The following is a 13320-nucleotide window of genomic DNA, read 5'->3' on the forward strand; positions in this document are numbered from 1 at the left end:
TTGAGAGGTCACCTGGCGGAAGAAAGATGTTATTTCTTCTTTCTGAAGGCCCTGCCTCTACCTCTCAAAGATACCCCTAATGGCCTCTGTAGAACCATTAGTGGGGCACATACTCCTCATCCTATTATTTCTCCTCCACTGCCTTTGAGATTGAGAACTCCGTGATTGGTGAAAAGCCCTTTACATCAAGAGAGGTCTTGATATAGTGCCTGAGGGTCTTGTGGGGAAAGAACATCCTGTCTCCCATCCATATATTGTAGCAACCCCCCTGTCATCCCAGTGTCAGACAGAACCCCTCCTGAACCTTCGGGATTCTCAAGTCCGATTCGTTGTTCTGAAAATACCTGTGTGTTGAGAGAATGGGGTTCCCTAGTTTGTGTACCATTGCAGACACCCGGACCGATGCCCAGGATGTCCCTAGATTGCCCATTTGTCTGACTTTGACTGTTTTGGAACAGGAAAGCCACACTTTATCTTTCTAAAGTGCTTCCTGGCCTGTGGCAGTGGTTTCTCCTTGCATAAGACATCGTGTTTATGTCTATTTGGAAACATAGGGGTTCCTAAGCTGACTTTATCTTATACTTACTGGTGAGGTGGATGTCTCTGGGAGACAGGGGGTGAAGGAAAGCCTCACTGCCCATTCATTCACTAGAAGCACTTACCGGGTTCCTCCCGCTGGCCAGGCGCCCTTGCAGACCCCTGGGGATAGAGGTGAGCAGGGTCTTCATCATTTGTGTTGGCCGTTGAGCAGCCATCCGCCAAGCCCCTCGCCTGTGTGCAAATCGAAGGACCCCTGGTACCCGCTCCCGGACGTCACCGCTTTCCCTGGGGTGGAGACGGACGAGTCTGGGCACCGGGAGCCGCGAGGGGTCCGGGAGCTGGCGGGCGTGGGCGCCGAGCGCATGCGGGCAGGCGCTCGGCGCCCTCAGGGGGCGCTCGCGGGGCGCCGCTGTCCGCTTGGGCTGCTGCGCGCGGTCCTCGTCAGAAGGAGCGAGTCTCCGAGCGCGGCCGCGCTCCGCGCTCCCCGCTCCCCGCCCCACGTCGGCCCCGCGTCGCCGCGCCCGCCCCGCCCAGCATGGAGCCGGGGCTCCCGGGGACGCCCGACTCCGCGCCCCGCTGCCGCTGACCGCCGTCCCGCACGCCGCCTGCACCCTGGCCGCCGCCTCGCCGTGCCTGCCCTCCTCCGCGCCAGGTGAGTCCGAGCCCGCGCGCCCGGCTCCACCGCCCAGCAAAGTCCCCGGGCTGCGCAGCGGGACCAACTTTTGCGGGCGGCGCTCCTCGCCCGGACGTACCTGCTCGTCGCCTCTGCCGCCGCCGGTCTGCGAGGCGGCCGCTAGCCGAGCCTCCCGTGCGAGGGAACCGCGCCCCACGCAGCCTCCCGAGGGCAGTGCTCCGGAGCCCGGAGGCCGCGTCCGGCTGCAGTGCGACCCCCCGGGCGGGGGGCGAGCCGGTCTGCGGTGTCCCCGGGCCCGACCGGCCGCCGCTGCGTGCGCCCCGGCCCCGCCTGCCCCCAGGAGCGGGTCCCGGGAACGGCGGCTGCTCCGGGGCTCGCGGCGCACGCCGACCGGAGGGGCCAGGTTCCCAGCGCCGCTTCCGCCGCCGAGTTGGGCGGCGGGGCGGGACCCGAGGGGACTGCTGGCACCCCGGCCGCCGCTGCCCGCAGAAGGGTTCCCGAGCGCCCTCCAGCAGCCCCAGGACTGGGGGGCGGGGGTGCAGTGGGGGCCGGTCCGCGCGCAGTCCGAGGAGCGCCGGTGGCCCCGGAGCGGGGGCGGGCTGAGCCCCGCGCCGCGCGCAGGAGCGGGCGCCCGTCTCCCGCCGGAGCCCCCGCCCTGACCCCGGGCCCGGCCGCGCCCCCGCGGCCTTGTCAGGCTCGCTGCCCGTCCCGGGACCTTCCGGGTGCCCGGGAGACTCACGGCCGCAGGCACGGTCCCGGGGTGGAGCGCGTGGGGTGCGCGTCACGGGGGCCGGGGCGGCGGAGGCGAGGTGAGCACAGCCGGGGGGCGGTTCGGAGGGGCGAGTGCCCGAGAAACTTGGCGGGAGGCACGAACGTCCGAGAGAACCCTCCCCCGCCGACCCACTCTTGCCGCCGGTCTTGGTGCCTCTCGGGAGGAGATTCCGCGGCTTTGCCCTTGGGTTCAAAACTACGCGAAACCAGCCCTCCATCCTCCTGCTGCTTTGCCAGGGATTTTTATTTAATTGCTGTTCTGACTATTCTTGGCTCACTTGGTTTCGATTTCCTGAACAGCATTTTTGAGCTGTCCAAGGTATTTGAAAGTGTTCTCAAACTAAGACTAAACCCTACTCTTATGGAAAAAATACTTTAACTTCAAATTAAAGCTTCTTTTCTCCCTATTCCTTCCTTCTACTGCCCTCCTGACAATCTCTATTTTCACAGAGGCTTGTGTTTCATCTTTTGCTTTATGTCAAAACACCTCTTCTCCAAGCCCCCACACCCCCTCCCCAAAAAACACCTTTCCTAAAGCATAGGTGTTTGAAATTCAGGACAGTGTTTTCGAGTTAAGACACACTGGTTAAACTGCATAGCACAGCCCCACCAAGAAGCAGAGTTGAACAACTGATTTTATTTGATGCCCTTCAAGTTTAGGAAGGTACCATTTATTTTTATTACCCAACAGGTAAGGCAGAGCTCAGGTGGCTATGGCTATGATTAGGTAACTTCTGTTTCATTTCCCTCACCGAGCTGCCACACCTAGGTTAAATTTGTTTTATTTGCCTGACCATTTTTTTAATAAAGACTGACAAAGTTCTTGAAGATTAGGGGTCTGAGTTCAGAGTAGGTCAAAGATATCCATATGCAGGGAGGTGGAAAACCTAGAAGAGGGGCTGGTAAAAACTACAGAGACGATGCCTGTGTTAATGTACATACCAGTGAAGGCCAGAATCTTCACATTTATCTCTGATGGGAAGATTATGGCAGTTTCACAAGATCAAACTCAAGGCCACATCAAAACTAGGTGATTTCCCTTGAGCATTACATAAAAGCAAGCATCAGTCCACAGTAGGGCTAGATGTTGAATCCTGGGCAGTTTTGAATGGTTGCGTGTGAAGAGCTTGCCTCTAATGGAACCAAAGGTCTTCTCTCTTGCCACCATGTGAGAACTCCCACGGCCGTCAAATCTGTACCTTTCCTGTGAGTGGCGTCCTCGTTTTATTCTTCCAGACACACTCCTAACATACTCTGCTGGGAACAAGCACAGGTGGGCTCCAGGGAGTTTCCCAGCACTAGACAACCACTTTACTTGAGCTGTTTCTTTAAAAATAGTTGCTCTGAGGTTTGTGTGTTGTATTTTAACTGTACTTAAAAGACTTCCTATTTATCTCCAGGTCTGTGGTAGCAACATGGCATTTTGCTTGAATCACTGGTTTGTCTTAAGGAGACCCTGTTTTTGCAGGTTTTAATTAAAAGGTATCTTGTACTCAAGCATTTCTTATTTGCATGTGGATTTCTGGTTAAAAAAATATCTCATTCCAGTTAGTAAGAAGCAGAGCTATTATCTGTTTCCAGAGGAGTTTTATGTGGTATTAAAAAAACAAAGACAAAAAAAAAACAAAAGCAGCTTTGATTCCTGCCACCATCAGATGATTTGAGCCTACCATCATGACTGAAAACCTTAAGATTATACTGACTATAAGAAACAACAGAGAAAAAAGATGGGTTAATGGTGGAATGTGTATTTTCTCTGTGTTTGAATCTTTTGGAACACAACTGAATGTATTCACATGGTTTGTGCCATGCCTTCATCTGCCCTTGCTTTCCAAGTACCCTGAAATATAACACTCTGGACCATTTTGGCCACCTTTAATCACATAAAGAAAGGAATTTTCCATTTGGGGGTGAATGTATTGGAGGTGACCAGTCAGTGCTGTGTGTAGTCAGTGCCTCACACTTTCAGAGGGACCAAATCCAGAGCAAAGAGGGAGAACACAACTCCGATGGCAGTGATCTGACTGACCAGGAGGCTCTGCACTGGGTGAGGGTCACTTCATGAGTCTTTCTGTCTTTTAATCAGATGTGGCCAGATGATCTGTATCTCCTGCATTTTGAGGAGGAAGAGGGCTAAATTTGTTCTCTATATTTGATCTTCCATTTGCATCTTGTTAATGTTTTTTAAAAAAACAAAATGTCTTAGTATCCATGCGGTCACCCAAAGTCATATTTCTTTAGCATTTACGGTCAGTAAGCAGATGTCACAAAATATCAAGACAGAAAGTTTTACATCCATTTAAAATAAAATGTCACATGGTTTAAGATCATGCTACAGTGAGAACTGACCTTCCAGAATATAATAATAGAGCTGCATTTGACTCTGCCCTTCTTCTGATTGAATATAGATGGTGAAGAACAGATTACAGGATTTTAATTTTTTTAGGATGTCCTAAAAATTCTATAATGATTTTTCTTTTGAATGAAGCATGCTATGAAAATAAAGTAGGTTGGAGTTACAAATTCATTCTTTAGGTGAGGTATTTATGTAGAAGTTGGTGGTAAGTCCAAAATCCAGCTCAATGAAGGGTCAGACAAGATGTGCAGCTCTCTTTTCTATACTATTTGAAATAGATAATACATACTAAGGCTTCAATTGGCATTAAATTCATGCTGTGGATACAGGCTGCACCTTGTGACTGCATAGTAAAAACAAAGTGGTGCTGACATATACTTTCAGTCTTTTCTGTACTAGAAATCTCATTTGTGTGGGAGCTTTCTGATTAGCCTATGAGTTACAGAAATATATATGATATAAAATATATATGTTTTCCCAAATCCCAGGAACTCCTTTATTTGGCTGCTGTATTCTTTGGAAAGTCTCTTGAGAACCTAGGTCAGTAAATATTGAAGGTCTGAACTGAAGTCTTATAAAGTGGAAAAATGCTTTATTTGAGAAGGGTGGGGGAGCCATCCAAGTTGGCCTGTGGTAGGCTCATTTCTAAACTGTGATAACAGCTTTATTGCTTTGAATCTATGACTTCCAGGACTAGATGAGAACTTGGGAATAATCTCTTGACTCTGTTTAATTTGACAGATGGGAAAACTAAACCTCAGAGAGGTGACTTGCTAAAGATCAGGGGACTCATTCAACAACCCTCTTGATTACTCCTTTCATAAAGAGACTCATGTTCCCTAGAGATAATTACTGTGGTGGCACCATGTGTACTGATAATCTTTGCTGAGTTGGGAGTGATGGGGGCTCCCTTCTCCACTGGGATGTTTGCAGAAGCATGCTTGGGAGTTACTACATTGCTCTCTCTTGGAGCCAGTGCAATATTTACCCAGCAGATGTTATTAAATTTGCACAAAGTCATTGTCTGCAGCCATCTCTATTAATGTGCATGGTTTGTGAAGAAAAATTGCTCTTGCATAGTCTTAGGTTTCTATTTTAAATGTCACAATTGAGTCAATAAAGTAAACAAAGAGATTTTATGAGTGTTTACAGTTCCAGGAACTCACAGGGGAGTCCTTTATTCTGTTTTAAATTAAAGGTCCGTTCAAAAGGGACAAAGTTTATACTTTTCCATCTTTGTGTCAGAACATAGTATTTCTAACTTTGTATTTCTTATTTCTTAGAAATCTAGACACATTTCTCTTTGGGTACATCAGGGGGAAACAAAGCAGTAGTTCAGGTTAATTTTAGAACCGTTTTCATGTTTAAGGTGTACTGACCAAGAGATTTCAAACCTCGTCTAGCAGCGTGGTGGCGGTCGGGGCGGCCAAGGGAGGTGGGCGGCGGTCGCACGGCCGCTCGCCAGGCCGCTCGCCAGGGGGCGCCGGAGCCCGGCCGCAGCGGCAGATGCAGGCGCGGATCCGCGCGCGGAGCCGGCGGCGCCCCCGCGGCGGGCGGAGCGTGAGCCTCGCACCCGGGGCACGCGCCCCGGGGTCCTCCAGCACGTCCCGCACCTGGTCGCCGTTTTCGTCTGACGCCGGGCCTCTTCCCAGAGGACCTGTGGGCCCAGAGAACTTGGTTTGATCTTAGTCTTAGTGTCCCAATCGCAGGAACGGAGAGAACCGCACCACCCGAGGAGCGTTCCCATTCGGAAAATGGGCTGCAGTGGTTTCCGACGGGAAGGTCAGCAGGGTGCGGGTTCCAGAGAGCGCCCCCCAGACTTCTTCCTTTCCTTTCCATCTGGGCCTCCTTCTCCCTCTCCACGCCCACACAACCCCCCGCAGCAGGAGGGCCTCATGCACCCGCCTTTTGAGCAGTAATTGATCACGGCCTTTACGCCAAAGGCCGTCTTGGGCGCTGGGGATGAACGTGAGTCCACGCCTTCCGAAGCCGCATGCCGGAGAAGGAAGACACATTAGCCCTGCGGTAGGCGGTAGGGGTGGAGGCCAGAGAGCCACAGGCCGAAGTCTCAGAGCGCCTGGGGAACGGCCGCTCGGGGCCGGACCTCCGGGGTTCTCATCCTCTTGTGTTTCAGGAAGCCTCAGATAATTCTGCGAAGAAACGGGCGCCTTCCCCAGCAGGCCCTTGGGTTTACGCGCGTGTCTAACAGCTGATGCGGGCCCTTAAGTCCACCGGACTCCTGTCAAGGCCCGTGCACTGTGATTTCATTGCACCCGTAAGATAAATGCCTATGTAATTGACTTCATCCATTTAAATAGGAAAATAATTTTACAGGAATCACAATAGAAATATAACAACGAAACCCTAATTAGTGAGCCTGAAACAGACCAAATAAGGATTCAGTTTTTGAAACTGGTATTTAGTGCAAATATCAATAAAAATGAGAAATAATAAGGGCAGTGGAATGGTTAAAAGAAATTATTTATTATTATTAAAGTGACAGAAAAGCCTTTATTAGGAGCCACTGGGACACAAGATACCGATTTGGTGTCTTTGTCTTAGAGACAAAAATTCCAGTGTCAATGGGAAGGTTGAAGTTTATGCCTGAGGTGGTGCTGATGTAAATCTAGGGTGGACGCCGCGGCTCTGTATTAACTTCATCTAGCCGAGAGGACTGCAGAACTCCCGAGAAGCCATGGCTGGAATGTTTTTGCTGGGTGCCCCTTCAATTCTGTGACCTGACTGATTCTGAATCATGTTGGAGGAAAGGCCTGATAAGAGGGAAAGGGTGGCAGCTAATAGCATTCATCATAGCTTACACCTGATTTCATTGTAAAAAGCAGGAAAGTCAGTGCTTCTCATGGACTCAGGGAATGGGGGAGCTGGCCAGTCCCATAATACCTGGCACTGCCCTTCGCACTTTCCAGATGAGGAGACAAAGGCCCAGCACGATGAAATTCCTCACCTGGGGTGGTTGGTGGCTGAGCTGGGCAGAGCTGAGATTCCCATACCCCTTGTCCTGTGCTCTTGCCCTGGTGCACGCTGTACCCCTTTCCCAACTATGGGCTTCATTAGAGCAGGGCTCTCCCTATCTTGTTCACTGCTGAACCCTAAACTGGGCCAGGCATCTAGCAGTTGCTCAGAATACTTTGGTTGATGTCATCAACAGTGCTATTTCTTTCTTCCTCTTTCCTATTCAGGAATGCGCCAAGAAATCACTAGGTTGCAGTGCAATTTGATAAAGATAAGTAATACATATCAAGTTTAGTTATGATAAGAACTTAAGCTTTGAAGGTAAACAGACTTGGTTAAAATCCTGACTCTGCCACTCAGTAGCTGTTTTGCTCTGAGACAATTACTAAACCTCTCTGAGCCTTATTTCCTCATTTGTAAAAATGGGAATAAAATTATATAAGTAACAGAGGCCCTGCTGCATTATAGGTATGCACTAAATGTTGTTTTCTTTTACTCTTTCTCTCCTGCTCTCTTTTTTTTCCCAGAAAAGATTTAAAGGGGGAATATAGTACTTTTAAAAAAGTGAATTTTATTTCAGAAAGTACCCATTTATCTTGCAGAAAAATTATTACACTATATAAACATAAAACTTCCCTACAAATACATATTCTGTGGGTTAGATATTAATAATCCCATTTTATGAATATTCAGGGCAATGCAAAAAGCCCCAACGCCCGGGGAGAAGAGGACTTAGATCTGAGGCACCCCCACCCCAGCTCCAAGACCAGAGTGTTTTTCTGACATGTGTTCCTCTGATCTATGTTTCGTGTCCATCCTGGTGCGTCTGCTCTCTCTCTTTTTCCCTTGCTGTGGCCTACTGAGCTCTGGTCTCTGCCATGGACTGTCACTGTGCAGGGGTGCCCCCACCCCTGCTGTATTGCACGCTTTTCCAGGGACAGGGCAGCTGTGTAGAGCACTTGTTGCTGTAACTGCAGAGCACCTGGGATCTTCTGGCACATAGAATACTCCACCTGTCACTCTCTGTGCATGCCCATTCCCTTAGCTTAGATCCTGCATCCAGGCCAAATTTGTGGGTGGCTACAATGTACATTTAAACTTATTCAAAATCAACTGTACACCCTCTCTCATTTGATTGTTTGCTCCATATTATATAATCTTGATTAATGTATAAAGCTGTATAGATTATGTTAGTATACAGCATTGTGGATGTAATGCAATATATATTGTTACGGGATTTTTTTTCAAGGATAATTTTGTGTAAGCTTTATTTCACGCGTCAATTTTGAATCATAGTCCTTACCTAAAACGTGCTCCATTGTATTTGCAAGGCTATCTTCTGTGTTTTGTATAGGTAGGTAGGATTATTAGTGAAGGGCATAAATTTTGGTTCAGGCATTCCTGGGATTGAATCCTGGCTCTGCCTAATCTCTGGAAGGTCAGTTTGCACCTTCCAGAAAATGAGAGTAATGAGAGTAATGGTAGTGCCTGCACCTTACATGGGCCTCAGAAGATACAGGGTACATGTATAGTATCCCAGTGCCCATTGTATTGCAGGAATGTGGAGATTACTCAGTTATAGCTGAGTGGCATCTCTCAAAGGTGAGAGTTTATGAGTAATTGCCCTAATGGCAGTGGTTTGCTGTGCTGCAAGGGAGTTGTGAAAACTGAAGGAATGTGTTTATGAAGGTATAATATGAATCAGCAGTAAAATGTGTGCTTTCCACAGCTACTGACGTGACCATTTACCTCCCCCTGCCCCAGTCCCCACCCGCAGATTTGATGCCTAGCTACAGAGATGACTCAAGGGTGATGTTGAGGTTTTCTTTAAGAATACTTCTTTTCCTGCTGGTTCCAGCTTTATTGCAAATGCAAAGTATGTTTAGTGCTGGCCCCTAGATATATAGCCAGAATACAAAATCAATCCCTCTGCCCTAGAAGGCCCAGCAACAGAAATTTATTGTATTTGACTTTATGTACCTCCTTGCTTTGTCCAAAAAAGATCTAGGCAGCCAGCAAATAGCAACACTGGGTACTGTCTGCTCTCAAAGTCCGAAATGCTACTACCACAATATACTGTTTTCTCCGGGGAACCCCATGCATGTCTTAGCTAGGGTTCTCACATGAGAGCACAAATTGGAATCCCCTGGGGGTGTGTCACAGCATGGACTGGTGGGCCCCATCTCAGCCATTTCTGATTCAGTGACTCTGGTGTGAGAGCCAAGTAATTAGTATCTCTGACAACTTCCCAGGAGACGTTTGCTGGTTTGGTGGCCACACTTTGAGAATCAGTGTCCTGGACACTCACATTATATAGACAAGCCATGCATTTTATCTCCTGTATGAACTTCATTAGTGGTAAAGAAAGAGATTTGACATTTACTGAGCACCTCTGACATTTGCCATGTGCCAAGTACCTTACTGGGCAGTTTACACATATTGTCCTATTTAATCCTTACAGCCACCCTGCCAATCAATTCATCATTATTTATTGAGACCCTGTCATGCATCATGCAGTGTACTGTGCTAGGCTCTGTGGATGTGGAGTGAACACCACAGACACAATCCTAACCTTCTGGAGATTATACTTTAGCAGGGAAACATGCTTGAACAGATAATTATAGGGGTGATTAGTCTGATCCATAGAAAATGGAAGACCAGGCAGGCTAAGTGACTTGCCTAAGTCAAACAGCTTAGTGGGAGATCGAGACAAAACTTTAAAACCATACTCCACAAGGTATGGTCCTTTCACTAAACCAGAGGGTCTCAGACTTTTTGGTCTTTGGACCCCTTTAACACTCTCAAAAATGATTAAAGACCTGTGAAGAACTTTTGTTTATTTTGGTTAAAGCTATCAACATTAATTATATTAGAAATTAAAACAAAGTGGTTCATCTTTTAAAAACGTACTAAACCATGGTGCAAATAGTACCATCTTTCTTAGATTCTGAACCCTAATTCTTTTTTTTAAAGTGTTGTTGACATACAACATCATATTTCAGGTGTGCAACATGGTGATTCAGCATTTACATATGACATCCTGAAGTTCTCCCCACCACAAATCTAGCTACCATCTGTCACCCTATAAAGTTGTTAGATATTACTATTTTTATTTATTTATTTTTATTGAAGTATAGTTGATACACAGTATTATATTGGTTTAAGGTATACAACATGGTTGTTCTACAGTTGTATACGTTATTAAATCCTCACCCCAACTAGTGTAGTTACTATCTGTCAATGTAGAAATATGTTACAGAACTATTGACTATATTCTCTATGCTGTACTTACATCCCTCTCACTAATTTATATTATTATTAATTAGATTCCCTATCTTGTACACTGTATCTTTATGTCTTACCTAATTTGTTTTAATGACTTTTGTAGCCATCAAAGGTGAGAACATTTCATTTCCTCTTACACTTTAAAAAATTTTGTAATGGTGGCCTCTCTTAAGCCTTAGCCTGTATTTCTAGTGATGGTGATTTCCTAAAGTAAAGGGTGACCTGCTTTGAAATTGCCTTTTAAAAGTTTTGTGTATGTATGTGTGTGTGTGCATTTATAATAAGGAAAGGCAGCAAACTCTCAATCACAGCACAAGCTAAGATGTGGTTCATGGAAGGAGCTCTCTCCCAGCTAAGGCATTTAGAAAGACACAGTGCATTATAGTCTGTGACGTATATTGCCTTCAGGCTTCCTCAGGGCACATGCCGTCACAAGGGAAGTCTGAGGAAGCAAGCCGGGGGGTCCTCCTCCTACCTTGTTCTGGGGAAGAGAGAGAGAGAGGGTCGGCTGCCCAGGAGAGCCGTGGCTCGTGTGATGTTGGCAGCCAGATCGAGTTCAAGGGCCAGTGAACTGCTGAAACTCTGACCCTTCCTGTCAGTTTATTCATATCTAATGCAAATGAGAGGTCCTAGTAGATGGTTTCCTTTGGGTGTGCTGGTCCGCGGTTGTCCTGACACCCACACTCCACTGACTCTGAATGCTTTATGGCATTGTTCAGTTTTATGAGTAAGATAAAATCAGAGCTGACATAACTCAGTGTGGTTCTCAACTGATGAGCAATGAATTCAAATCTCCTTGTATTTTTAGAGAAACCAGTGGACAGGGGGGACGCTGCAGCAAGGTAAGTGTGGTTCTTTAGATGTAGCAGATCCTTGATGAGAAGTTGGAAAGGAAATCTGCCAGTCATCTGACTCTTTGTTCTTTTTGATACCAAACATCTGGAACCACTGGCTCATGGAGAAACTTAATATGTTTATCCAGATGTTTGGTATCAAATAGGCACATCCCATAGTCAAAACAAACCAAAAAAGTATGATACTAGATGATCATTTCATTTGTCGTCCTTCTAAAAGCTGAATTTTGACATGAAGCATCTCTGCCGGTGACATGAGGCAGCATGGATTCCTCACAGTGTCTTTGTGGACAGGGCACACTTGGCTAGGCAATTTAACTTTCTAGAGGTTTTTGAGAAGTAGTACTTGTCTAAAAAGCATCTAAGGCATAAGTGATTGTTTGGGCAAGCAGAATCTTCCTTTCACCGTTGTATTAGATGGGAGTCTAGGATATGTCCATGAGGGTTTGTCTCCTGGAAACAGTTTCTTATGCTGTTTCTAAACTGTGAGCATCTTGCCCAGAATTCTCAAACTCTGACTTAATGGTCTCATGTGAGCAACACACACCAAGTGCTGACAGGTTCCTAGGGCTGTGTCTGAGAGCGCTTTTCTCCATAGCAGGCCCAGATAGGGAAGGTAGCCAGGCCTCCTGTCCCCTACCCACCCTGTGCAGTGGGCTCAGAAAAGCCCAAGTCTGCTTACTGACCCTTTGTGTGCTGCCAGCCAAGCTAAGCAGCCCAGCTGAGATGTACCTCCAGTGGGGATGGATGGGGTTATTTTCTTTGGGGATGGATTCATGGGATCTGCCTAAGATATGGGAACATCATCAGCATAAAGCCAGGGAGAAGAGATCATACAGTTAGAGATGCTTGGTACTTGGTTACTTAGATGGAAATTTCTGTCCCTCTTTACTTGGGCAGGAACAGTTCTATTTATGATTCCCATTCCTTACCTATATTTTATGAGTATAATAGCTGAGCTATTATAATCATTCTCTAATCTCATTGTTTTGTGATTTTTATATATAAATATATATGTATGCATGTATGTGTGTGTGTATATATATATAACTTCTATGATAAGGGAGGTTTGAGGTGGAATGATACCTGATCAAGGCAAACTTGAGACCTGCAGCTCAAAAAGTCATTGCCAGATGAGACCCATTGTCAGGCAGTGGCCAGGAAAATGCAGCCCTTAAGTCAAATCCAACATGCACACTGTTTTGTCAATAAAGTTTTATTGGCTGGCAGTCACACTTGTATTGCCTGTAGCTGCTTTCACACTACTGTGGTGGAGCTGAGTAGCCATGGTGTAGACTATATGGCCCCCAAAGCCTTCTGTCCTGCTCTTCATAGAAAAAAAAAAGCCAACTCCTGCACTTGGGACATATTTCTATCTTGTCACCTCCAGATAGGAAATATACGTAGACTTCAGAAAATCCAAAGGACTATTATTCCTAGGTATGGACTATGGCCCAAATATCTAAATTAGGATAGAATTTTGTTTCTGTGCATTGTGAGGAACCTGTACACAGTAGGTGGCTGTAGGATGAATGACTGCATATTTCTAGGTGAGTGATTTCTGGTCTGGGTTCCATTTCCCCATTTATAAAATCAAAGTATCAGATGTGATCTCTAAGGCTCCTTCTTGCATAATATGAGATAGGGGAGGTGAGACAGCCTTGGTGCCTTGCGCCCCAGTCTGCCCAAGTGGCAGCCTCAGCCTCTTGAGTAGCCATCAGTCATATTCATTTAACATCAGCTGGAATAGGCAGGTCAAAACATGACCACCTGCTGTCACAGTGTTATCAGGTGCCTTCCACAGAGAGAAACAAGGGGATTTCAGAGTAGAGAGAGCATCAGAATCATGCCTAATGCTTGTTCTGAGTTGCTTTGTGGAGATGGGCTTGAAGAATTAGTTTTCTTGT

At 46.8% G+C, this 13320-nt stretch overlaps 2 protein-coding genes across 6 annotated transcripts in view; one reads left to right on the forward strand and one right to left on the reverse strand.

The window, feature by feature from the left end:
- Window positions 1-701: 701 nt before the first annotated feature.
- Window positions 702-2200, reverse strand: LOC140846417 (uncharacterized). The gene is made up of 2 exons (XM_073222630.1): window positions 1293-2200; window positions 702-825 (listed from the first exon to the last, which is right to left on the reverse strand). The coding sequence occupies exons 1-2, from the start codon at window positions 2161-2163 to the stop codon at window positions 728-730; spliced, it is 969 nt and encodes a 322-aa protein (XP_073078731.1). The 5' UTR covers window positions 2164-2200; the 3' UTR covers window positions 702-727.
- Window positions 821-13320, forward strand: part of CPNE4 (copine 4) — a 451414-nt gene continuing 438914 nt past the window's right edge. For all 5 annotated transcript variants that reach the window (XM_036992546.2, XM_073222626.1, XM_036992548.2 and 2 more), the window contains exon 1: window positions 821-1192. In XM_036992546.2, coding sequence (XP_036848441.1) covers window positions 903-1192 — 290 coding nt within the window. In that variant the 5' untranslated portion in view covers window positions 821-902. The remainder of the gene's footprint in view (window positions 1193-13320) is intronic.

The sequence above is a fragment of the Manis javanica genome, chromosome 15 (assembly GCF_040802235.1).
Source record: "Manis javanica isolate MJ-LG chromosome 15, MJ_LKY, whole genome shotgun sequence".
Classification (NCBI taxonomy): Eukaryota; Metazoa; Chordata; class Mammalia; order Pholidota; family Manidae; genus Manis; species Manis javanica.